General features: G+C 44.4%; 3 protein-coding genes and 2 pseudogenes across 5 annotated transcripts, besides 2 other annotated features; 2 read left to right on the top strand and 3 right to left on the bottom strand.

The window, feature by feature from the left end:
- Positions 1–5655: 5655 nt before the first annotated feature.
- NCS54_00873200 (Hypothetical protein) lies at positions 5656–6186 on the bottom strand (the record flags this gene model as incomplete). The annotated part of the gene is made up of 1 exon (XM_053154105.1): positions 5656–6186. The coding sequence occupies one exon, from the start codon at positions 6184–6186 to the stop codon at positions 5656–5658; it is 531 nt and encodes a 176-aa protein (XP_053010080.1).
- Positions 6187–7239: 1053 nt separating this feature from the next.
- NCS54_00873100 lies at positions 7240–8671 on the top strand (annotated as a pseudogene). Its single transcript has 7 exons — positions 7240–7279; positions 7347–7528; positions 7588–7627; positions 7681–7748; positions 7800–8188; positions 8247–8314; positions 8370–8671.
- Positions 7240–8671: a sequence feature.
- Positions 8672–12125: 3454 nt separating this feature from the next.
- NCS54_00873000 (Oxidoreductase) lies at positions 12126–13187 on the bottom strand (the record flags this gene model as incomplete). Its single annotated transcript, XM_053154104.1, has 3 exons — positions 12126–12240; positions 12290–12806; positions 12857–13187. The coding sequence occupies 3 exons, from the start codon at positions 13185–13187 to the stop codon at positions 12126–12128; spliced, it is 963 nt and encodes a 320-aa protein (XP_053010079.1).
- Positions 13188–17158: 3971 nt separating this feature from the next.
- On the bottom strand, positions 17159–20794 carry NCS54_00872900 (annotated as a pseudogene). Its single transcript has 7 exons — positions 19783–20794; positions 19301–19731; positions 18332–19253; positions 18140–18258; positions 17988–18089; positions 17819–17932; positions 17159–17767 (listed from the first exon to the last, which is right to left on the bottom strand).
- Positions 17159–20794: a sequence feature.
- A 1340-nt stretch (positions 20795–22134) lies between these two features.
- NCS54_00872800 (Fungal-trans domain-containing protein) lies at positions 22135–24258 on the top strand (the record flags this gene model as incomplete). The annotated part of the gene is made up of 4 exons (XM_053154103.1): positions 22135–22176; positions 22247–22350; positions 22422–23205; positions 23266–24258. 4 exons carry the CDS (start codon positions 22135–22137, stop codon positions 24256–24258), a joined length of 1923 nt encoding a protein of 640 aa, XP_053010078.1.
- Between the last annotated feature and the right edge of the window lie 2359 nt (positions 24259–26617).

Here is a 26617-nt window from a genome sequence, read left to right as displayed (position 1 = left end):
CCCTAACCCTTGACCCCGACAGCGCTTGACCCCGACAGCGCTTGACCCCCCCGCCCTTCACCTCGACCCAAACCTCAGCCGTTAGCCTTTACTACTCCTCCCTACCCTACTTCCTGCTTCCCCTTTAACAAAGCTTTGCCTTACCCTAGCCCCTGCCCTTGACCCCGATAGCGCTTACCTCCCGCCCTGTTTAGCCCCTGACCTTAGTAGCGCTTACTCTTGTCTTACTTACCTAACTAACTACTTATACTAGCGGTTTGCCTTTGCCTGCTTTATATTACCCCTTACGTTAGTGGTTAGCCCCTTCCCTCTCCCACAATACTTTTATCTTTACTCCTTAATTCTTTTCTTACCCTATACCTTGCCTTACTTCTCTCCTACCCACTAGCGGTTAGTTTTACCTTCTTACCTCTTACCTTATACCCTTTATCCTTTTCTCTCCTCACCTACTTAATTAAAACTTACTAGCACTTAGCTTTACTTCTCTAACTCTTCTCTCTTAGATAGTAGCGGTTACCTTTACTTTCCTAACTCTCCTCTCCTAGACCGCAGTAATTACTTTTACTTTTCTAACTCTTCTCCCCTAGGCACTAATAATTAGCTTTACTTTCTAACTCTTTTCCCTTAGACACTAATAATTAGCTTCACTTTTCTAACTCTTTCTTCCCGGATATTAGCGGTTGGCTTTACCCTTTTCTAACTCTTAACCCTAGAGGCTACTACTCCTTAATTACCCCCGTCCTTATTCCCCCTTCTTCTTTACCCTTATAAACCAATAAGCCTTGCTCTCTAGTAACCTTTATAACCTCCCGCTTACCTCTTAACTTTCTGGGTTAAATGAAAACCTAAGGTTAGGGTTAGGGTTATAGGTAAATACCACTACCTCTACCCCCCTCTATAACCTCTTATAAATACCTATTTCTCTCTCTACCCCTTTTTACTCTTAACCCTTTATTTAAATATAACCCTAACCCGATATTAGGTTAGGCTTAGGCTTAGGCTTAGGGTTAGACTTAGGGTAAGACTTAGGGTTAGGGTTAGGCTCTAACTTACTCTTTAGTTTATACTTACGCTTATGCCCTGCCCTTACTCCCCGCCTCCCTACTAACCCTGATACTTATACTTACCACTACTAGCTACCCTCTTAACTTTCCTAATTAATCTAAAAATTTACCTTTTAGCTTAGGGTTAGGGTTAGGGTTATAAGTAAACTCTATTTCCCTTATATCTCTCTCGCCTTAATCTAGTTAATCTAGGGCTAGTAGTAAGTAAAAGAATAATCTAGCTAAAAGTAATAGCTATTGCTAAAAAAAAAAAAAAAAAAAAAAAAAATATTAACTACTTAGCTAGCTATCTCTAGAGCCTAACTCTTATTAAGAACCCTAGAGTTAAGCTTACCTTTTCTTTATTTAGCTAAGTTAACTATAGTTAAAGCTTTTTAATTATTATTATTATTATTATTAATTAATTAAGTTTCTTTTTTATAATAAAATATATTATACTTATCCTATATTTTATTACTTAAATCTTTTTTTCGTCTTTATCTTTTTCTTCTTATTTATATTTATATTTTACTAATATAGATATATTCTTATACCTTATTTACTTTATCTTTGCCCTCCCTAGGTAAGCTTTTAATTCCCTGCCTTTTATGTCTTACCTAGACGCCCCGTTATAGTCTTCTAGATAGCCTTATCTTCTAGCGCGATCTTAAGCTTAGTAACTTTAAGAGCCAAAGGCGCTTTAGCTTAGTGGCCAGAGTGATCCCTCTAACTAAGGGATAGACCCGGCTTTAAGTCTCGGAAGCATCTAGCTAGCCTCAATAAGCTTCTTCTTTGCCTATTATAATACTAATGCTTTTACCTACCCTAGATTATTATATCCTTCTCTTTTTCTTCTTTTTTTATTTCTTTTATATTTATTTCTTCTTTATCCTATTTATGCTATCTCCTATAAGCCTTTTAATTATATAGTTAAAGCTAGTAATTATCATTAAGTCTTATTTATATCTATAGTTAGGTACCCTTAGTTAACTATTGCGTGGGTAATATGCCCGCTATAAGAGCCAGCTCTTATAGGCTAATAATGCCCTCTTCTTATTTATTTACTGCCCTCTCTCTCTTGCACTTTTTCTTTTTCTTTTTCTTTTTCTTTTTTTTTTTTTTTTCTTTTTCTATTACTATTATAATATTATATATTAATCATATATAGCCGGTCAAATATATTATACTATACTAGTATAAAACCTTATATATGCTTAGGCGAGAACATATTATGCGGGGAACATAGTAGTTAAGTAAGTCCTTAGGTTTATCTCTACTTAAGTACTAGATCGAAGATAGCTATAGCATTGGTTATCTCTCGCCCGCATATTAGCTTGCTATACTTATGGCCTAGCTAGTCCGTATAGTTATCCCTACCCTTAAAATCACGATTAGTAGCATCCCGGACTTATAATTATATATCTGCCTCTGTCACGGCGGTTAACGCCATAGGGATCATAGTATGCTTCTACCGATATAATGCTCCTTTGGTCTTATAACCGTCCCGACAGAGCTCCTGCGATATATGATAGTAGAAGTAGCTTAAGAAGCGTGCCTATAAATCCTTCTTATAGTTAACTAGGCCCTAAAAGTCTATATAGCTAGAGAAGGATAGATCCTTCTCTGTCGTAGTACCATAGGTACCCCACTAGTGCCTAGCTTCCTTAATGCCGTTAAATATCTAGTAAATACAGTAGCCTATCTTACTAAGCTCCTCTATCTCCCCTAGGGCAGCCTTGAATCTTTCTAAAGCGAGGGCATCGCGCCTCCTATAGGCATATAATGCTATGATACCCTGCGAGGGTAGCTTACTCTTCTATAATAGCTCATCGCGACAGCAGTTATCGCATCGGACGGTATCGAGATCTTTATAGTCCTGTAGGTCATCGTCTAAGCATTGGCCTAGGAGGCGGCGGCGGCAACCTTATATCCGGATTAGCCTGTGTACCTTATGCGTACTTAAGTCTAGGTAGCTATCGCGGAAGTAGTCCTTAACCGGCTAGTCCTTCTCCTCGATAATTATCTCTGCGGTAATAGGCTCCCCGGCTTGCCCGCCCCGCCCCGCCTCCTAAGCGTAGTCAATAATGCTAAATAGGGCCTTAAGATGGATAATATAGACGATGCCTATAATATCAATGCCTGTGCCTAGAGCCGTGGTAGCTATAATGTAAGGGGTTTCGCCATTGACCTATGCCTAGAAGCCCTACTCGCGCCGGGCAATAAACTACGCATAACTATTATTACGCTAAGCATGATAGTAATGGCAGCTAAGCTGCCGGGTAAGCGCCCTATATTTCGCGTGGCTGGTGTAGTATATAACCCCCTTCTCCCCTGGTGATAGACGCGGGAGCTAGGCATCTACTAGCTTCTTTACCTCTATGACGCCCCGTCTATTACAGACGCGAAGGACAGAGTACCGCACGTTTAGCTAATAGCTCGAAGCCTATATATAGAGTAGAGCCTAGAGCTATATGGCGTCTTTAAAGTCGCGTTAATAGAGCGGCGGTAAGGTCCTAGTGAGGAATATAAAGGGATACCCTAAGCTCCGCAAGAGAACGAGGCACTAGAGCTTTATATGGTAGGTTTTAGCGGCTATGAATGATAGATGGTACTTATTAATGACTACTCGGTCTAGCCTTCCCCTGATACTTAGATTAGCGGCCCACTATAAGAAGTTATTAATAATAGCTGCCTCGGCTAAGATTAGTATAACCCTGGGCTAAGATTTACGCGCCTCGGGCCAGGACTTGTAGTCTAGATCGGCGTCGACGCAGTATGTGACTAGCTGCCTCTTTAACTCGGCGAACGGAGCTACTACGATGGTTACGCCTATACCTACTAGCATAGCCGGGATTATAAAGACTAAGCTCTTCCTGCTACCCATTAGCAGCATGGTAACCAGCGGGCTTTGCTTCGCCGCGGCTAGCCTAATGGCCTCTTCTTACTGGGGCGACTAGAACTAGGCAGCGTTATTACGTAAGATAGCTCGGAGTGCCCGTAGGATTATATTATCCTTCTCCTTGTCCTCTATTGCTATCATGCCTGCCCTTAGCTTCTCAAGCGAGGCGATCTTAGCCTGCTTTTAGGGAAGGTAGCACTTCTCCTCTCTGCTAGGCTCGACTATATTCTTCTACTTCGAGGATAAAGCTAGCAGCGGCGGCTCTAAGGCCAATAGCTGCTACGCGTTGTAGCCGAGGAACTTATGCCAACGATGACTTACTTAGCCAAATATCTCTAGAGACTTAGCTATTAAACGCTTTAGTATATTAATCATAACGCCATAGTTGGCGGCTATCTAGCCGGTGTAATAGGCAGCTAGATCATCCGGCGCCTTATATTACTTTAACTCGTTATTATTGTCGCTGTCATTAAAGTCTGCCCGCGTAGCCCCCCGGTTATGGGCGTATTTCTTGCTAATAGCGATAGCAATATAGCGCTAATCTTAGAGCGTAATCCTATGGCTGATATAGTGGGAGGTCTACTTCCCTATAGCCCTAGATATATAACTGCTCTCCTATAGCCCTATCTTGTTATACTAGATAAAGTCGCTTGGCGGTGCTATCTTACTATATAGCTCTTATCTATCCGCCTCCTAGCGATTTATTAGCGGTCGGATATAGACCATATATATCACGAGTAGCTGCCTGATCCTCTCTGGTAGGAAGCGGGGGATTACCTTCGGCGAGTCGAAGTGGGCTAGAGATTTATAGTATTAGGTGACGAGCATAATATCGCTGTTAATAATAAAGATGTTGCGGTCCTTATTAATACTATTAACTAGGCGTAGGCCTATGATCTCTTTCCCTCGGCTAGGCTAGCTGCTAGTAATATGGGAGAGGAGTAGTAGAAATTCCTCGAACTTTTTTACTAGCTTTAGGTACTTCCTAATACCCGCCTATTTCTACTTGCCCGCTCGGTCTAAGAACTTTGCCTTCCGTGAGCCTATAATGAGGTCCTTAAGTATCTTAACCTCCTTGCCTATGAGGTTATTAGTATGGATAAAGGACCGGCCTCGTCTTATCTAGGTGAGATTATCCTTAATGCCGGCTAGAGGAATAATAAAGCGCTTATCGTCGCCCTCCTTAAATATTAACTAACCCCATAATAGGTCCTCGGCGTCTTTTATTATCCTAGCCACTATATAATAAATCTTCTCTATTAGGATCGGCTTACCTATAAAGTATATTATCTCGCCGTGCTTGCTCTAGGATACTATTAGCCGGCTACTAGTCTCCTGCGCGATCTTCCTTCTATATAATAGCAAGCTAAGCATATAGCCCATGGGAGAGTATATTGCCTTGTAAAGCTAGGCGTCTCGAACCTGGGCGAACTATTGCGCGAGGTCTATCATCCCGGCCCGCTCCCGGGTAAGTATGGCCCACTCTCCTAGCAGCGCCCGCCCCGTGAAAACAAGACCCATAAGTATATAGGTAAATAGATAGGCAGGTCAGAGCTGCCCTGTCTCGCCGTTGATTCCTAATATGCTGATGAAATGCCATAGTGGGCTCACAAAAGGGTCCCTATCGAGCCGCTGCATCTAGAAGTCCGCTAGAATCTATAATATCTCTTCCTATAGCCCCTCGCCCAACTATTCCTTATCCTGCAGATGCGCCTAGAGTAGCTCGAGGCTGGCCCTTTGTGCTTGCGTGAAGCGAAAGCCATGTTCGGCAAACAGCGCATCCTCCTCTAGCGACAGCACGTTAAGGCAATAGCATAAGAACCGCTTCACATAGACCAGGTAGCGATCCATACTGGTCTTCTCCTGTAGCGGCCCAAATGGTTGGCTGTGGGCATCGTGAGGGTGGGGGCTGGCCAGGAGCAGGCGGGTCATCAGGGGCATGCTCTTTAACCCGCCGATGCAGCGGTCGAAGAATAGACGATCTAGAGCCGTGGCCATCCGTCGTAGCTCGTCGTCGTCACGGCCGGGTATCCTGCTGCAGGCTTGGATATCCACCAGATTCCTCCCGGCGAAGTGGGCTGACCAGCCGGTCCTCTTCAGCCAGTTCGTCGTCTCGTGCCTAAGGATCCCTTCCTCCATGACCTTCTGCATCTTCTCCTGCTCCTCCTGCTGCAGTGACCACCCTTGGGTGATGTCGGCGATTATCATCTGATCTTCCGGGTGCGTCTGCTGCCTATCGGCCATCGTCGCTCTTCTCCCCTTGCCCACCGGCGTCGGAGGATCTCCTGCTGCCGAGACAGCATCATCGTTACCGCTGGTCGAGATGCTGACGCAGAAGTAGTAAATCGCCCTCTTTGGTCCTGTAAAGAAGGTCTGCAGATAGACGCTGGTCTAGAGGCCCGCCTGTGCCTTGGCTCCCTTTATGTTGTGCTCCTCGTTGAGGTGAACCCGTAGGCACTTCTAGCTCGGCGTGAGGTGCCTGCAACCCGGCCAGGTGCAAGCGAAGCCCCGGTGAACAACAAGACCCTTGACGGCCCGGGTCGGGTTTGACGCACCGTGCTAGACGAGCTGCTCCAATGCCGGTCCTTGCAGCTGTAGACCCTTATGGCGGTGGATGATATCGCTGCGGGCCCGATGGTCGATGTCTGGGTGACGGTCCCTCAAGTGACCCTCGAGGCTGCAGACCGCATAGCCGTGAAAGGCGCAGATCAACGACCGGTATTCGCCATTATATATAAGCCACCCTTCTCCCGGTTTGGTGGCTTCTGCATGAATACAGCTGGCGGACTCTCCTGTATCTCCTTGCCGCTCCGGTCCGTTGCCGCCGGGCGAGTCTGTGGGACGCCCTCGGGCCATTGGCTGCGATCTGGACTATGTCGAGCCCTTCCCTACCTCTCCCTCTGGTTCCTCCTCCTAGGATACTGTACGTGCTGTCTTTGTTTCCCTTCTTTCCCTCTTTTCCTGATAGTCTCTCTCTCGAATGATTGCCGCTGGCTGGGAAACTGCTCGGTCGTCCTTAGTTGCGCTCATTTTATGGACTCATCATGGTCCATGTGAAAAGAATATCGCTTATTCACCCGGTCGGTCGTGAAAAGGCTGGCCTTGGAGACGCGTTCCGTTGTATTTCCCTCCTTTGCTTGCTTTTTCCTCAACCCTGAAGTTGCCCTTCCCTTATCCTGATTGGCTGCAGCATGAAATGGTAGTTTGGGACTGGTAGTTTGGCCCCCCTGTCCGCGTCCCGGACCCACCCCCGCGTGCATCCCTGCATGGCCATTGGTCCGTGCCCCTGACCCCGAAATGGTAGTTTGGCCCAAACTACCACTGGCCTCCCGGTTAGGTGAGTTACCATGATTGAACCCGTGTCGGCATCAAAATGGAGGAGCGGAGCTGACCGGGCTTCACAGCGACCCAAAACGCCACCGCGACCGCCTGCCACTACCCTCGCCGGGATGAACGTCGCCAATTTGACATCTTGACAGATACGTTGCTCATATTAACATCCATTGTTGTTGGTCTGCGCTTCTTCGAGCGGCTTAAATTTGGCCCCGGGCTCTGTGCCGATGACTACATTGTCCTTTTCTGTCTTGTATGTTAATTTTATTAACCAGCTTCGGGCTTCCGGACGTCAAGTTGACGGAACAACAGTGCGTCGATATTGCGAATTCTGTTGTCTGCACTTATGGGCGTAAGTACACTCCCGTTATCCTTACACCTCACCTCAGCTAAACGATTGTCTAGTTTCACCGAATGGATTGGGAAAGGATGCCTGGACTCTCGAACCCGACCAGATCACGGGCTTTCTGCGCGTAAGACACCCCTCTTCCCACCACAATATGTCAGAACATGTACCAACACAGCCAAAGTCTCTCTATGTAGGCCAGTCGTTATATGCCTGCGAAGTATTCGCAGTCAAGCTCTGTGTCCTACTATTCTACCTCCGCATCTTCCCCGGCGTGCTCGTGCGACGACTGATCTGGGGAACTTTTATCTTTTCTGTTGTCAGTCTTATTATCTTTGTCACCCTGGCGCTGGCACAATGCCAACCGGTGAGTTTCTACTGGAAGGGCTGGGACGCGCTGCATGAGGGGAAATGCATTGGCATAAACGCTTTAGCCTGGGCCATTGCTATCGTCAGCATCGTCCTAGACCTTTGGATATTAGGACTTCCATTATCACAGATTATTTACCTTCAGATGCACTGGAAGAGAAAAGTCGCCGTGGCTTCAATGTTTATCATTGGCACTTTGTACGATCCCCAAATCCCCATTGGCAACAGAATAAGCTACTAATATGCAAATTCCTAGTGTTACGGTAGTGAGCGCTCTTCGACTTCGGTTTCTCGTAGCCTTTGGAAACTCCATCAACCCTACCCGTATGTTTCCCTTTAGATTTGGATTTTTGAGCATTGATACTGAAGATTCCGACAGGTGATGGCTACGCCACCTGTTACTGGTCCATTATTGAACTCAATGTCGCCGTTTGCTGCGTTTGCATGCCCAACCTGCGCCTGCTGCTTCTCCGAGTTTTCCCAAGGCTCGGTGGATCGTCCGCCAGACAACTGTCAGAAGCTCAATACGGCACCGCAGCATCTCGAAGGAAAAACAGCAGGGCTGCTGTTTCAGGAGACCAGAGCGACAATGACCTTCACCCGCCCGCCTACTACAGTTCGAACCCGTCCATCGACCGATCGAGTACTACAGAGCTAGTTGAGCTTGAGATACGCCCTACAAGTAAGGGCATGAATGTGGTCTAAAAATAGTCTATTCTAAAATATGAATTTGATGTCAATAATTTTCCTTTTTTTGCATGAGCCGGACGTTGGATTTGCTTCAGGCCGCACCCCCGCCACCCGAAAATGGACTGTTGTTCTCTGTACCCTTCTAGTAGAGCGAGTATGCTACTGAAAGGCCCCATCTCAAGGATTCATGTAGTGGTGTCGAATAATAGAACTGTTTGATAATAAATTTACTTGCAGTATAAGGTGAATTTCTTTAGGTAATCTCTAGATGCGGGCTGGTATGTTTTATCCAACTTCTGAAGTGTAATTTAGTAACTTCAGCTTCAGATCGCTTTAATCACGCTATACTTACAGTTATCGATCTAAAAGTAGTATAGAAATTAAGGGTTGAAATAGGCTTGATTTCTCTAGTTCCTTCTTGCCGCCTCTCGGGTCGAAGTATTGGCCGGGTACTGGGCGACTGCATGTAATTCCACCTGGTGCTGACAAAATATGCAGCATTTTTACGACTACATGTAGGGATGCGCGACATGGCATTAGTTATGCTCCCTATAAGCTACTACCACACTTGCTAAATCCTGAGCTCATGGAAAGCTCAACTCCCTTAATTAAACCACAAACCACTACTCAGACTTAACCAACAAGGTAGAAGTGGGAAAGACCAGGGAAAGAGTTCCCTGACTTAATAATAATCACAAATGGAAATATCACTTTCCCACTGTCTAGCTGACATCCTGCAAGCGAAAGTCGCGCTTAACGGTCAGAATATTAAAACCGGGTCTTAAGTAGACCTTTGGTGCTTAATCTGCCGAGGTATATATAAATATCTAAAATCCGCCTAGCTATTTATCGCCGTCATATCTCCGATAATACACTTAAGATAGGATTAGTTCCGATTCTGAGAGCGGAGATAGGGTAGAAATTCATGGTGATTTACCAGATTTGTCATCGCACATTCTGAGCGAATCTAGCTCTTATGTTGTACTCCATTATCTTGCAGGCTGGCGTTGGTGCTGAAAAAGTTCCATAATGATGCCGTTTATTAGAACTGTCAATGCTGGAGAAGATAAGGAAGACCAATGTAATGTAAGAACGTGCGGGACCTAGATATAAAGGGGAGCTTTTTGGCCCTCCAATTGATTCAAGTCTTAGCAGTCCATCATCATGCAATGGAAATGCGTATTGCACTGCGCCTACGCATCCCTTATCTGCAATTCAATTGCAGCTCCGACGGCAAATGAAATAGGCCCACACCAAATCGTGTTTGACAACGATTTGACGGTGTCCCCAAGTGCCGGCAAAGCCATTGTCCTATTATCGAATATCACAGCCGAGGAAGCTTCATCTCGCTGCAAAACTCTGGGCGAGTCACTTCTGTCAACTCCTACCGATAGTGAGGATCTGCAGGGTCTGAATGACCAGCTGAATTATTTTTCGTCCTCAAATATCACCTCTCACCTGCGATTGTGGACCGCCTCCGGCAGCTCTACTTGCTTTGCCTACTCGCCGCAGACTTCAGATGTCATTGAGCAAGAATGCGACAGCACTTTCAATGCTTTATGTTCAAACAGTGGAGTCCTTTCCAATGATGAGAACGATCCAACAGACCTCAAAGTGGTCGTCAATTCTTCTGGATGGGAAATAACCAGATTTCGTGACATCAAGACCTTCAAATTCCTGGGGATACCATTCGCTGACTCGACTGCGGGTTCGAATCGATTCGCTCCGCCGGTTGCATTTTCTGGTCCCAAGAAAATACAAGCAACGACATATGGGAACGTTTGTCATCAACCAGAGAACTCAACGGGAACAACTTCACGTTCAATACAGTCGGAAGATTGTTTGAATCTCAACATATACAGTTTTTTTTTGCCAGGAAAAAGCGGCCCAGCAAAGGGAAAAGCCGTTGGTGTCTGGTTCTACGGCGGGGAGTACGGATAGCTGTTCTTACCATTCGAACTCTGCTGACAAAGATCTATAGCTATATCTACGGCAGTAATTCATTGCCACATGATTATGGGGGTCATTTCGCTAGTCGCGGAGACGTCGTGATGGTCACAGTCAATTATCGGCTTGGGGCTTTGGGGCAGCTTGCCTCGAAGACATTGCTTACTGGCAATTTTGCAATTCAAGACCAAGTTATGGCTCTGAATTGGGTGAAGAATCATATTGCCGACTTTGGTGGTGACCCAGATCGAGTGACAATCTTTGGGTGGTCTGCAGGATTACAGAGTGTGCATGCATTGCTATTTTCTTCCGCAGCGACCGGCCTGTTTTCCGCAGCCATAGCCCAAAGAGATCCAATCGATCTCCCATGGTTCAGCGCTGACTTCTATCACAACATTGCGACACCGAATGTAGCCTCAGCTGTTGGCTGTCCTACTTTGTTGGGAAAACACGCTATGGTCAATTGTCTCCGTTCTGTTGACGTATCTAGGTTCTTAACAAACTCGACCTTAATCAACGTTGCGGCGGCGATTGATGCTGTTGAAATTGCTGTTCCATATTGGAAAGTCAGCCCAGTTCATCGAATATTTCTTGCCCCACGTCGAAAATGTTATCGATGGCCAATTCTATGATTTGCTGGCCAACGGTACCTTGCCTAACCCGGTTCCAACCATGTTTACGCAGGTACAGGAAGAAGCGGGTTTATTCGTCAATTCAATCATACCGAACATTGGGTCCAGTGGTGTTCTTGACTTCCTCGGGCTCGCGCTGACTGTATCTCCTACCGCGGCATTGGACCTGGCGGCTCACGGTGGTTTTGACCCTAGTACGACTGATCCAGATGGGGTCCGTGATTTCCTAACCGAAACGTTTACTGCAGTGAGTCGATCTACCAATACTCGACAGTATATGACTGACGCAGGGCAGCGTGAATGGTTATATCCCCAGGAATACCTTCTAGACAGATATCACTCCATCTTTCCGGCAGTCTATCAAGCATTGTTGACGGATGGTCACCAATTGTCGACAGTCTATATAGGCAGCGCCCCAATGCCGGAGAGATATCTTCAGCAAGGCTACTCATGCCACGGCTCAGATCTTCTTCATACATTTGGAACGCTCAACTACGCGACCGAGAATATGCAGCCATATTTCAGCAAGGACGACGTAGAGTACTCGCAGCTAATGAACGATATTTGGTCCGCTTTCATCAAAACTCATGATCCGAATCCGTCCAAAGCATACCTAGAGCTCCGAGGCTCATCATACAATTACACAAAGAGTGTTTTTGAAGGGTTTTCTTTGCGAAAATATGTTTCTTCAAACGATACAAACTACTTGGGTAATAAAGGTCATATCGGTCATAATTAGCAGCAATCGGAAGGAGCTCAGTGTTATGTTTATTTCGGACTAACATCAAGTGGTCCAAACATTCTAGACAAATCTAATCTTCTTCTATTTCCCATGTATTAATGGCAAACTTGAAACCCGTCTAATTTCAAGGAGCAGTGTAACCTCCATCAACCATCAGATTGGCGCCCGTGGTGTACGTAGACGCGTCTGAAGCCAGGTAGAGATAGGCACCTTGTAGCTCATGTGGCTCGCCCTCACGTCTACTTCAGAGTTAGCCTAGATTGAGGGTTCTGACTGGGAGATTCTTACCCTAGCGGAATATTGTCCTTCCAGATTTCCTTCATCTCGCCGGGAACAAAAGTAGAAATATCCGTGATGATATACCCCGGAGACACAGAGTTGGCCCTAGCGAATTGTGCCCATTCCACGGCTAGGCTCTTGCACATATGGATCACCCCCGCCTTGGCAGCGTTATATGAGGCCTGAAGTTGAGGAATATTGACAATTGAGCCACTCATCGATGCTGTAGCGATGAAGCTTCCCGAGGTATAGTTAATAAGCGGCTGTCCCGATGTTGTTGTTCCTTCCAGCTTCTGCCGGCGCCAATGTTTCGCGGTGAACTTGGCACAGAAATATGTTCCGTCCAAGTTTGTCCGGACAACGTCCCTGTAGTGATCCAAGGGGCCATCAATCATAGGACCCTTAGTCCACGGGATCCCGGCGTTGGCTACGAAGATATCAAGCCGTCCGTTAAAGTCTTGGACCACTTGATCAATCGTCTTCTCGATTTCTCCAGGGTCCCTCACATCTACCTGATATGCTCGGCCTGATATTCTGTCAGCTCCATGCGCCAAGTGCTGATGGTGGATTCCTCACATTTTATGTTGTACTTGCTGGCGAGGGCATCGGCTGTTGCCCTAGCCGTCTTGTTAGTGCTGTACCAAATGGCGACGTTGGCACCCATTTCAGCAAACGCATGGGCGACAGCAAGGCCGATTCCAGCGCCCCCTCCAGAGACGATAGCAGTTTTGTTCTCGAGTGAAAGTCGTTTCAACAGAGAGCCGCCATCGCCGACCCTCTTCTCGTTATGGACAAAATGCCCTCCGTTCAGCGGGTTCAGAGACATGTTCGCAGCTGAAGAAACTGGTGGTAGCGGTATGGCAGGTGAAGGGTTCTGTGGCGGAAGCAAGTCGACAAAGGCGCTCATGCTCGGGGTTTAAATAGGTTGTGGGAACTCCTCAGATCGACCGCGATGGAGGTTTCTGTTGTCTGCGGATTGAGGCCAGCGGAGTCGGTTCCTACATAGGCAAGTCCGTCCTCGAGGCCGTGAACTCGGCATTAGACTCGGAGTTGTTTAACTAACAACAGACTAGCCACATTCAATCAACACTGGAATGGGATTAGCCTAGACCTTGATGATCTGTCCAAGTGCCAGTTTCACATTATTCAATGCCAATGCTTCCGGATGGGCTTCCTTTTGATACAGCATCCGCCATGCTTGGGAGCTAGTTGGAAGGCGTTCCTGATACGCGCTGGCAGCGCAGCAGCCAACTCCTTCGAGAGCTCATCAGCCTCCAGGGACGCCAACAAAACTGTTATCGGTTTGACCCTGCGGGTTGTGTCCTCTTGATTTCAGCGGCTGTTGCGGATATTCCAAAAACAGTAATTCCGATACTCTCCACATAGGGCATGTCAATCCAACTCCCACCGAACTTCAGCCCGTGGGGACTGGGTTGAATTCACGAAGGCCGTTGCCAGTGATAGATGTGGCACTAAAATCAGTGAACAGCCTTGCCGAAAGATGTTGACTGGGGGAAATTAAGTGGTATGTATGAAGCAAAAACAAAATCAATAGATATAATAATACATTTAGGCTTTTTTCCACACGGCTTCCCACTGATGGTGAAGCATTATCATCCAAGTCACAGGCCATCCAAGACTTTCATTTTCATGCGAGCCGCCCTAGCCTTTTTTTATTAATAAGATATTCCTTTTAATATAAGATCTTATTAATTATAATAATTCTAATATTTATTATTAGTTTATATTAAAGAGGTTTTTAATATTAACTTTATTTATTAGGGATAAATTACTATAAGGCTAGCCTATAAATAGTAATAAATTATAATATTTTTTAATTTCTTAGATTTGCTCCTTAAGGCCTTTTAAATTAAGATAATTTATTAAGATATTTCTTAGATTACTTTTTATACTAGCTTATAAAGTAAATAACTATCCTAGGGAGTAATAAAGTTTTCTTAATTCTTTTATCTTAATTTTATATTCATTATTTATTAAAAAGAAAATTAAAGAATTATGAGATAATAAGGCTTAATAGCTAGATTAAGATAAAATTATAACTTAAAGGTAAGTCTCTAATATATATAAGTCTTTAATTTACTAAGCCCTCTATAATAGCTCGGCTATAGAGGTTTTAGAAAGTCCCTATATATATAATATCTAGCTAGGGCTTAGCTAATTAGTTAGCAGTATAATAGCTACCTTATATCCTTATATTAAGCTTAATTTTATTTTTATAATATTATTTAATTATATTTATAAGGTTATAATAGCTTAAAATAATAAGTTTCTTAATTTTTTATTATATTTTTTATATTAGGCCCCTGTAGCCTATAGCCCTATAGGGCCTGATTACGCTGTGATCCGTTAACTAAGACAGGCGCGGCAGACCTTTTAGACTAATAGCCTAGAGGTATAGGCTATTAGGGCCTATATTTTCTTTTGCGTAATATTTTATAAATCTTATTAATAGTTTTTTAAGTAATATTTTATAAATAGCTTAAAATTATATAAGAGTTTATTTAATTCTTATTAATTTACTTAAAGAGATATTAATATTTATTTAATTATTTAATAATAATATATAAGTTAATTTTTAATTAAACCTTATTAATTATTTAAAGCTTTTTTTTTATTATTTTAATTTAATTAAAATCTATATTTATAAAAAACTTTTTTAATTTTCCTAGGCCTTTTTTTATTATAACCTTTTATACCTTATTAAATTTCTTATTTAATATTAGGGCTAATATATAATATAAAGAGTCTTAGTTTTTTATATTTAAAAATATTTATAAGTTTTACTTATTAATTAAAGTTTTATAAATATTTAATTATATTTTTTCCTTTAAAGATAAAAAATAAATAAAATAATATTATAAATAAAAAGTTATTTAATTCTTTAATTATAAGTTCTTAATATAAAATAAAAAAGACCTTATTAATAATTACCTTGGTATTATTCTTAGCTATTATATCTTAGCTAATATTATTTTTTAATATAAGGTTAAGGCATTTATTATTTTAAGTAATTAATATAATATTTATAGTTATTATTATTTAATTAAATAATTCTAAGGTATTATTATATATTTCTTTTTATACTTATAAAAGGGTTAAGGGTTTTTATTATAAGGGTTTTTTTTTAAATATTATTAAAATTAAAATAAAAGTTATAAGAATTTCACTTTTTATTAGCTACTAAGTAAATATTTTAATAATTAAGACTTTTTATAATTATATTATAAGTATTTTTATAAGTAATTTAAATAAATATAGCTTATTAGCTTTAATAAAAAAAGGTTTCTTATATATTAGCTATAGGTTTAAGATACTTACTTTTTTTATATTTATAATAAATAACTTCTTTTTATAATTAATATTTATTTTATATAAGGTATAAAAAGCATTTATATTAATTTTTAATATTTAAGGTATAAAAAGTATTTATATTAATTTTTAATATTTAAGGTATTTTAATTAAATAGTCTTAATTTTATAAAAGTAATTATACTTATAATTTGTTAATTAGTAATATAAAAAAAAATTTTTTTATCTAATTAATAAATTTAATTAATTAAGGTTTATATTAATTATTAAAAAAATAAAAAAATTATAATTCTTATAAAGAGATATTAATTTATTTATAAAATATAATATATTATTTATAAGTAAAACTTAAAATATAATTTTCTTTATATAACTTTTAAAAAAAGAATTTTATATATTTTTTTATAAATTAAATATTATATAAAATAATAAGGGTAATTAATTAAATAAGAGCAATAAAAGTTATTTTTAAGAAGAAGCCTTAAAGCTCTTTTATTTTTAAATTAACCTTTAAATAAAATAATAATAATTAAAGGTTAAAGGCTATTAATTCCTTTTTTATATATAAGAATTTACCTAATAGTTTAAAATAGCTTAGGACTTATTTTTCCTAACTTAATAAGTCTATAGCATAGCTATTTAATTTAATTATTATACCTTAGTCTTAAGATAAATAGTCTTAATATTATTTATAATATTTAACTTAAAAACTATAAATATAGCGCTTATAAAGTAATAAATAGATATATTTTATATATTATATTAATTAATTATAGATATAAATAAAACTTTTAAGTTATAAACTATAAAGGTTTTATATTAAATAAGGTTTTTTAAAGGTCTTTAAGTTAATTTAAGAAAGAATTATTAATAATAATAAAAGGCATATAAAACTTAGTAAAGAATACTCTTACTTAGGCTTATAACTATTTTATAGAGTGCCTATAATTACCTTAAAGTATAAAAAATAATAATTAAAAACGCGTTATTTTTCTAAAAATAAAGGCATCGCCTAATATAGTAATATAAAAGCGCATAGCCCCTTTAGTGGGGGTGCTCTGACTAATCAGAGCGCGCTATTGTTCAACACCAGCTCAACGCGTCTGCACCCACGAGCAAGAGTCGCGAAGGTAGAGGAGACTCAACCCGCAAGCTGTAGGACGACGGGGTATTAAAGTGGCAATAGGACACACCCAAAGCCTTGCATTCATAAGAAAAAAGGTCCCAAGGGATTTAAGTCACTATTGGTCCAGCTGCATCAAATTTTTTATATATGGCAATTACCCACCCTTAACAACTCTAAACTCAACGTTCATGCAAATCCAAACCCGAATTTCATACCATATATATAAGATAACTCCGATTACTGATGGGGTTTTACATGGTTCCCTCTTCTCATCCTTCACGCTTGCCTTTCCAAACTCTGCGAAGTCACCCAGCCTCCCGTTTTGTCGTTGCCCCTACCCCCGGTCTGTGTCAACCGGTTCTCCTCCCTCTAATTGCGACAAGGCCTTTCTGTTTCGCTGACATGTTCCCAAGGCAGGTGTTCTAAGCCCGTTCAACGATGATTGGCTCAACTGTAGATGACTTCTCCTTGTCTTGTGTTTTTTCCTCCGAGGAATCGCTGTCTTCTCCACGACCCAATTTCTTAGATTGTTTAAAAAGCCTGGCAAATTTGGAGCAACCATTCGCAAGAAACCTATACGAGATGACAAAGGGTGGAGCCACAAAGCAGACAACCTTTGCAAACCACTCATCAGGGAAAATGCGCACGACCACACCCCATGGCAGACTGAATGCCGCGACGAGGATTGAAATAGCCCACTGAGGACCGTCGAGACCATCAGGATCAATATCGAAGACTCGGCTACCCACGAAGACAATGGCAACTTGTAGGCCGATCATGATGAGGTTGATAATAATAAAAAACCAGTTTCGGTGGACTCCCACGAAAATATTAAACCTGTTGTCGAGCCGACGGCAGTTTAGCTCGTTGAAGATTTGCATCCAAACGAACATATTGAAGATGATAGTATCAAGCTGAAGCTTGTCACTTTCAATGCTGACATTGTACTTGAGAATGGCGCCGCCGGCGAAATAAAGGACGAGGACAACAACGAGCTGGAAAATAGATTGACCGATGATCATTTTCCACATCTTCGGTTGTTAATATTGTCATAAATTAGGTGGAGGTGATGATGGACTTACGTTCATGGTGATGAGCGGTGCAGACTTGGGTTGAGGAGGCCTATCGAGGATGGCATCTGTGGGGGGGTCTGTGGCCAGAGCCAGGGCAGCCATTGTATCCATAATCAAGTTAATCTGTTGAAAGTCAATATTCAACCTGGGTATGCGCTGAACTTGATTGCCGACTTACCCATAGCAGCTGCACGGCTTTGAGAACTGGCTCGTAGTCATCATTGTACATGGAAGTAACAAACGACAGGATGACCGCAGTGATATTGACAGTGATTTGAAACTGTTGATATGTCAGCTATGTATATGGTTTCTCAGATAATAGTAAAATACCTGCAAAAACTTCTGTACAGCGTCATTAACAGCCCGGCCCCATTTTAGGGCAGTGATGATCGAGGCAAAGTTATCATCCATAAGGATAATCTCGGAAGCCTCTTTCGCTACTTCGGTACCTGAAATATCGTGTGATTAGCTAGCTTCCGTAAGCCCATTCGACAACGGGCCAATAGAGTCGGCTCAACATACCTGAAATACCCATAGAGAAGCCAATGTCGGCAGCCTTAAGAGCGGGTGCGTCATTTGTGCCATCGCCTGTCACAGCCACGGTTTCTCCTAAGGCCTTGAGACGTGTAACCAAGATGCGTTTATCGTCTGGCGATGAGCGGGCTAGAATCTGTAGTCGGGGGATGATATTGTCGAGTTCCTCCTCGGACAGTTTGCGGAATTCAGGACCTTCCATGATAATGCCACCATCAGTAAAGATGCCGCATTCCGTGCCAATAGCTCGGGCAGTGACCAAGTTATCTCCTGTAACCATCCGAGTCACAACGCCAGCACGCTTGGCATTTTGTACAGCCTCAGGAACGCCAGGGCGGACCGGATCCTGGATGCCAACGACACCAAGAAGAGTCAAGTCGCTCAGGCTTTCAAGATCAGGTACCTCCTCAAAGTCCTTGTACGCCATTCCAATGGTACGGAGAGACTTGCTTGCGAATGCAAGGATGGCTTCCTCCGCAGATTTGCGGTCCAGGGGTTCAAGGTCACTGGTGATTGGGTTTACCTGCTGTGTGCAAAACCCGACGATGATCTCGGAAGCTCCCTTGATGAGTAATCTGTAGCCAGATGGAACCTTGATGACTGCGGTCATATACTTCTTGACAGAGTCGAAGGGCTCGATGATGACGATTTGTTCGTTTGCCCTGGTTTCCGAAAGGGACTGCATGCCAAGATGGTCCCTGGCAAGCTGTAGTAGCGCAGTCTCCGTCTTGGAGCCGATGAATGTTGTCTCTCCTTCATGTGTCCCTTCAAAAGCCGTCGAGTTGATGGCTACTGACTGAGTGATGAGTTTTTTGGTATCCTGAGACAAGCTCGAGGCCCACGAAGAAGTATCATCGGTAAAGCTGGAATCACCAAAGCGGCCGGCGGTGACGGTCATTTTGTTCGTAGTCTACAAATTATTAGCAAGGTTTGTTCCTCTTGTCTAAGGCGCCTTACCAGAGTTCCTGTCTTGTCTGAACAGATGCAAGTAGCATTACCCATAGTCTCGCATGCCCTGAGCACTCTGACGAGATTGTTCTCCTTCAAAAGGCGCGTCGTAGCAAAGGCTAGCGCGAGGGTGACAGCAAGAGGCAGACCTTCAGGCACAGCCACAGCAATGATAGCAATGGCCACGACCAAAAGGTCAACAAAGGTCGATGCTTTCTCCTCCGCCGGCCTGTCATCCCCAGGGAGATGTGCACAGAAGCGGAAAAGGAGGATGAAGAACATGAGCACTGAAGCACCACCACCGAGCTTAGCAATAGCCACTGCTAACCCTTCTAGTTTCTTTTGAAGGGGCGTCGACTCAATATCCGTCCGAACTGACATCATGATTTTGCCAAAGCAGCTGTTGATCCCGACCGAAGTACAGAGGAATGTCCCCATGCCTAGCCACAAATTAGTTACACTTCATGGTCCCTAGTGTACGTGTGCCTTACCTTCAAGAACCCTTGACCCGGAAATGATGAATGGGTCAGGATCTTTGCTGCTATTCCAATCTGGTGCAAAGACCTTTGCGCCGGGCGTCTTTTTCAGGGAATCTGACTCGCCGGTTGCAGTTGATTCATCGCATTTGACATTGTGCCCATCGATAAAGATGCCATCAACAGGAATCAAGTCACCCGGCTCAAGGTAAAGAACATCTCCGACGACCACGTCGACAACGTTGACAAGCATAGACTTGCCGGACCGAAGCACCTTGACTTCTCTATCGTCCTTCTTGGTGTTCAGCTTGACGAAAGCCTTTTCTTTTTGCCAGTCATTGTGCGAGGCGATTACCACGACAATGACAACAGCGGACAAAATAGCAACGCCTTCAACCCAATCAACGGGCGTAGGGTCGCCAGGCTTGTGGGCTACACCAAAGGTCTCGTAGAGGCCGAGCGCAAGGGATATGACGCCAGCCACCAATAACATGATCAGAACTGCTTCTTGAAGAGTGATCCATGCCAACCTCCAGATTGACTTGGGCTTTTTCGCTGGGAGCTGGTTGCGCCCATACGTGCGAACTCTTTCAGTGGATGGGCCGTGCGAGGAAGTATGCTGTTCGAGCTCATCCACGCTGAGACCAGCTTTGAGGTCTACACGGAGACTGCGAGCGAGGCCCTCGAGACCACCAAAACCCTTGAGCACATCGAGTGATTTGGGGTCTAGTAATTGGCCGAGTTGATCGGGGCTATGAGGGAATGGCCTGTTGGGGTCTCCGAGGTCGACACCTTTAGGCTGGTCCGGCTCGTAATACTGCGGTACATCTGACAGGTAGCTGCTAGGCGCAACAGTTGTCCCGTCAGTGAAGGAGATGGTGTCTGCGTTGCTCGTCGACCGCTGGCGTGGATCCAACAGTGCCTTTGGATCGAGTAAATTGTTTGACATGTTGCAAAAGTATAAGGTAGGCCTTCCGACCTTATCTGGGGCCCTGGATAAAGGGAATGAATCGTTGTGAAGGGAGTCGGCTCAAGAACCAGTGAGCTATGGTGGAGAAGGCATCTTGGTCAATACGTGGGGCGGTTTATGTTATTATGTACCTACGTCTACCTGCCTGTCTCTGCAATCGCAGATCGAGGTAAAGCTGCATCGCAACCATGTTCGAAAGCTTAGCTCAAGTCTCAGCAGGGGAGCTGTTGTCGAGATCAGCAAAGGGGGGGGTCACGGGGCTCCTCTTCCCAACCAATGACTGCACTTGGAGGGATCTGATAAGCGCCACGTTGGCGGTTTTGACAAAGTTGGAGAAAATGTGCATTACATAAGCGGACACGGAAATCCGTCTTCTTGATCGAGGGAAGATCAGCGATTACGGCACGGACCACAGCGTCCATGTCACTAACACATCCAATGATGGAGCAAGTTTGATATTGGTAATCGGCGACGGAAATGAAGAGCTTGGGCCATATCTTGTTTGTCTTGCATGCACTGCCTCTCCTCGATGATGCGACGCGGTTAACCGAGCCTAATAAGTACCGAGGATCGGTTGTATTATCATATCCCCACCCATCACTTCGCCTACAATTAAGCTTTGGACATCAAACCGGTATTGTGTTAACGTGAATATACGTCAAGGCAAAGGGACAGATGGAGATTGAGATGTGAGAAAAGAAAGAACCAGGCCCGATAGCGCGACAGGCAAGGGCTAACAAAGAAGGCTCCGCACGCCTTTCTTCCCCATCCCTCGGCCCAAGACTGACTTGTCACATACAAGGTTTGGTAAAGAATACTCATACACTGAGACGCCTTGTATTATCTATATTACACTTGACTGCCCTCTACTTCTGCTACCCGCTGTCAACCATCCCATTCCTCAAAATGCATTTGCTTCTGTGCTACGAGCTCAATGATCTCTTGTGTATGTCGAGACTTGCGAAAAGGTGAAACGCCGTCCCATGTTCAACAGCAAAAAGAGGGTGAGGAGTACTGTGTTGGTTACACTGTAGAAAATGGGAGTGTGGGTGCTGAGTTGCCATGCGCCATGATACTGTAGTCTCTCAGCTGTATCCGTCATTTGATGACGATATTTGTCGCACCCTTTTTTGCACGAATCCAGTCAACATGTCCGTCCATCATATTAATTGAGTCCGTCGGTGCTGGCTCACCAACTCCACGCGCAAGCTGTTCCAACCGGGGCCACTCTATCCATACCCTAGCTCCTGCGCGCTCGGACATTATGCACCGATACGGTGTGTCATCGGACTTCCGGGTCTCCGATACATTCATCCCGGTCAAATTTTCCATCCTTTCGTTTCCGTCGGCGCTCCGTCTTTCCGATTACCTCAACTTCTTTATGCGGGGGCGATGCAATGCCTCCCCGGCGCGCCTGCGATGTCTGCTACAAGCGAAAGGTAATTAATCACATGTTCCATCGTCCAAGTGACACTGGCAGAGAATGTTTGAATAACGCCAACTTGTTAGATTCAATGTATCATCAATACTCAGGGCGATCCCTGCGACTGGTGCGGGAGCCAGGGCGTGGCCTGTACCTTTGACAGAGTCATTCAAAAAGACCCAAACAAGAGGTAAGCTTTCTTCAAATGACTTTGTTTATTGCCGTGATAGCATAGTTTGGGAGCCTGACACAAGACCCCAGAACCACATCCGATGTCGTCCAAGAACTGTCCCGACGAGTAGAAACGCTCGAAGAAGCCCTCCAGTCTGCACTATGTACGAATAGGCCCGTTGGGGGCGCTTCGCCTTGGCCAGAAAGGTCATTTCCCGAGAGGCCATTTGCCGAACCATCGAGAAACCGCCTGAGAGCATCTCCCGTCGCTACGATCCTCGGCCAACCGTCCCCCATAAGCCCTTCCGACCTTGCTGCGAATACCACGCGGGCCCAGACAACTTCGCCCAAGTCTACCTCCAAATTGTCGCGATGTCAAATCGGTAACAATTGGTACTTCAAAGGGATAGGGATTTTGTCTGAGCGTGGTCAGCAGTGGATATCAGATGGTGCAGGAGAGCGTGTGTTTCTGGAGAAGTTTGACCTATTCTCCAACCCGCTGGGGACTGCATCACCGTTTGGCCTTGCTATATTTCCCGAACGGCCGAGAATGCTGCCCTCAAAAGCTACCTGTAGGCATCTTGTTGAGGGCTTCTTCAAATCCATGACCTCTATCGTCTTTGCTATCCTGGAGAGAAGCCTCATTGAAGGAACAATTGCCAGAGCGTACGGTGATGAAGGAGCTGATCTGGGACGCCGGACATCAGCTGAGGCCTGTCTCTGGGCCATGATTGCACTTGTTGTACGCACGACAGACGCTCGGCAATTAGGTCTCAACGTCGAGCCAAACGATTGCGTTCATGAGGCCAACCGCTTGTTGACCATCATCAATGACAATACGAACTTGGACATCTTGCAGGGCACCCTTCTTCTGGTAAGGAAACGTAGAACCACCAAGTATTGTCACTGAGGCTCACAGCTGACTTCCAAGTAGTGGGCATGTCAAAAAATGAGAGGACAATGCCGAGAGGCTTCCGTCACCTTCAGAAGCGCATGTCGCATGGTATGTGACCTTGGCGGCCATTTCCCGCTGTCACGACTGGCTATCCTTCCGCAACATGTTCCCACATTCGACGACCAAACAAAGCTACATATCCGAAGGTTGTTCTGGATGTGCTACTGCTATGACAAGGATATCTCGTTGCGTACCGATGAGCCGCCACTACTTACTTCGGATCACTGCGATGTAACCGAGTCCGAGGAATTCAGCAACCAGTCACGGGATACAAACCTCGCAAAGATTAAAGAAAACGCAAGTCGACTGCTCTGCTCGCCCCGAGCTTTTAAATACACCGAGAGTGAGCTTCTTGCGCACGTTCGACAACTTGACGACGAGCTTGAGGAATGGCGATTGTCAGTTGAACCACCCTATCGTCCTAGATTATCCATCCTATCAGACTCGTCTTTCTCATTGCCCTCAACCATGAGCCTAGAGAACTGCACGTATTTCATCAATCTGCAGCTCGACTACCTTTTTACTATCATCAATATCCACACGTTGGTCCGAAAGTGTGGAGACCTGGAAGAGAATCTGCCTGATGACCTACACAGCGTCGTGCACTCGAGCGCCGATCTATCGATAGAGGCCAGTCGCTCCATTTTCCGCATCTTGGACACTGTCGTCGACTTCTGGAAAGAGGATTCAGCATGGGTCGTGTCCCACTATGCCCCGATGGCTGCCATGCCACTCTTTATGAACATTCTTATACACCCTCTTGGCCATACAGCGGATAGCGACTTGCACATCTTGTCATCGATAAGCAGCATCACGCGCAAAATTCCAGCAGAGAGGCTTTCGATAGAGGAGTTAGAGCATATCCGAGAGATAAGCGAGTTCGTGATGGAGCTTGTCCGACTTAGTCATAGTGCAGCTTGGAAAGTGAAAAGGGGAGAGAGGAAGCATGACCTTGACATTATCCATGAATAGGAAAACTAAAGGCCACTGGGTCTGCGTGTAGATACCACTTTCATGTTCCAGAGGCATTTGACTGACTTCAAGAGAAAGTCAAACATCCGTGACGTTTTGGTAACGTTTTAGAATCAAACGCGAACGACGCGATCTGCCTTTGGTGTGATATTACGTGAAGGTTTATGTTTTAAGGTTTTGCTAGAGCCTCGCTTCCTTACCCGCCCTCTAGGAGCCTTTTATTCCTTAAGATACTTATACAATTATCGCAATATTATTTCATGGAGGAACTAGGCTTCATTTGTCATGATGGTGCAAAAATTGCCGATTTCTTGACCGGAGTTACGGTTCCAACGGAACGACAGGTGCGGCCGGTTTTCGAGATGACCTTTCCTAGAGGCGCGGATGATATTCTGCAACGATACCATCATTCACCCATCTACGCGGAACTTATGGACCAAGATCACTACTCTGACAGTCAAATCGCCCAATGCCGAACTATGGAGTTTCAAGCATGCATTGAGCTCGAGACATCCTCTAGCACTAGCCAGCACACCGTCAACTTCGCCGCTCAAGTGTGGACTTGCATTGCTCGATAGTACTAGATCATTGGTGGCGACTTGCCTACGTTTTTTATGAAGCAGGGCGCCTCACTGATCCAGGCATTGATGGCAGGGTCCCTTTATTACAATGCGCCCGACGGCAGCACTGGACTATTTCTCAAAGGAGGCGCTCTCTTTTGGTCTCTCCTCTCCCACTGCCTCTCAGCCATATCCGAGGTGGTTGATTCCTTCACTGGTCGCCCCATTATCATCAAGCATACGAGGCTTGCTCTGTTCCACCCAGAAGCTACCTGTGTGGTCCAGATTTCCGCCGACATACCCATCGTTTTCCTTCAAATCACACTTTGGTCTTTGGTTGTCTACTTTATGGTTGGCCTGGCTACCTCGGCGGGTGGGTTCTTCACCTACTGGCTCATCTTGATTACCAACAACCTCTGCTCGATCGCTCTGTTCAGGGCCGTTGGGGCCGCCTCCGGCTCTTTCGGCGGGGCATTCAAGATCTCAAGATAAGTCATCTCCGTTTTGGCCATGTATACCGGCTACCAAATCACTAAGATGCAGATGCATCCGTGGTTTGACTGGTTGTATTGGCTCAACCCCCTGGCGTATGCTTTGATGGGAAGCGAGCTGCACCTCAAGAGCATTGAATGTGCAAGTACGAACTTGATTCTGCACGGGTAGGGTTACACCAGTATTGAGAATCAGGCTTGTGCTAACATTGGGGAAGCGAAGTCCAGGGCTGTATCAGTAACTGGTGATGATCACCTGGCATTACTATCGTATCAGCACTCACATATCTGAAGGAACTTTGGCATTCTTTGTGCTTTTTTTTTTGGGTATTCCTGGTTGGCGTTACCATCGTCGCAACCGGTTGGTGGTGCGACCCTTCGTCATCCGCGACCCGTCCTCATTCAGTGCCTCGTTGGTCATCCCCCGAGAGAAATTGGCTCAGCATCACGAAAGACGCATCCTGGATGATGAATCTCATATTGGAGGTAAGACGTGCGATACAAAAATTTTGGATCATGAGATGTTTCAAGATTCAGACTAGACTCTTGATGAGCAGTTTGCCCAGAGCACGGCAATTTTCACCTGGAAGAATCTCAACTATACCGTTCAAACACCCTCTGGCCCAAAGAAACTACTTGACGATGTCCAGGGCTGGGTAAAGCCGGGGACACTAACTGCTCTGATGAGTTCCTCGGGGGCCAGGTAAGACGACTTTGCTTGACGTCTTGGCTTAAAGAAAGACAGACGGAAGGATTGAAGGTTCCATCTTAGTCAACGGCAGACCTCTTCCCATCTCGTTCCAGCGTTCCACTGGTTATTGTGAGCAGCTCGATGTCCACGATCCTTATGCTACAGTTCGTGAGACACTTGAATTCTCGGCTCTCCTTCGCCAGCCTCGCGAGGTACCCCGGGAAGAGAAGCTGCGGTATGTTGATGTTATCATCAACTTGTTAGAACTCCATGATATCGCCGAGACCCTAATCGGACAACCTGGAATCGGACATTCCCTTAGCGTCGAGCAGCGAAAATGTGTGACAATTACTATTAAGCTAGTCGCTAAATTAAAAAATCTTAATCTTTCTTAATAAGCTAACCTCGGAACTTAATAGGCGAGTAGCATATTATACTATCTATTTTCCTAGTAATTTAATTAGGTTACTTATTATATTTATATATTATATTTATTATTATTATACCTTAAAACTATTACAACCATGACATAGGCCAGGCGGGGAAGCATAGTAGAAACACTTTGACTTAGCAAAGGACTAAAGGGACTAAATATCGCTTATATCGGTCTTAGGACT

Source organism: Fusarium falciforme, chromosome 6 (genome assembly GCF_026873545.1).
Source record: "Fusarium falciforme chromosome 6, complete sequence".
Taxonomy (NCBI): Eukaryota; Fungi; Ascomycota; class Sordariomycetes; order Hypocreales; family Nectriaceae; genus Fusarium; species Fusarium falciforme.
Note: the sequence above shows the minus strand (reverse complement) of the source record. Positions and strands in the feature narration are given on the sequence as shown.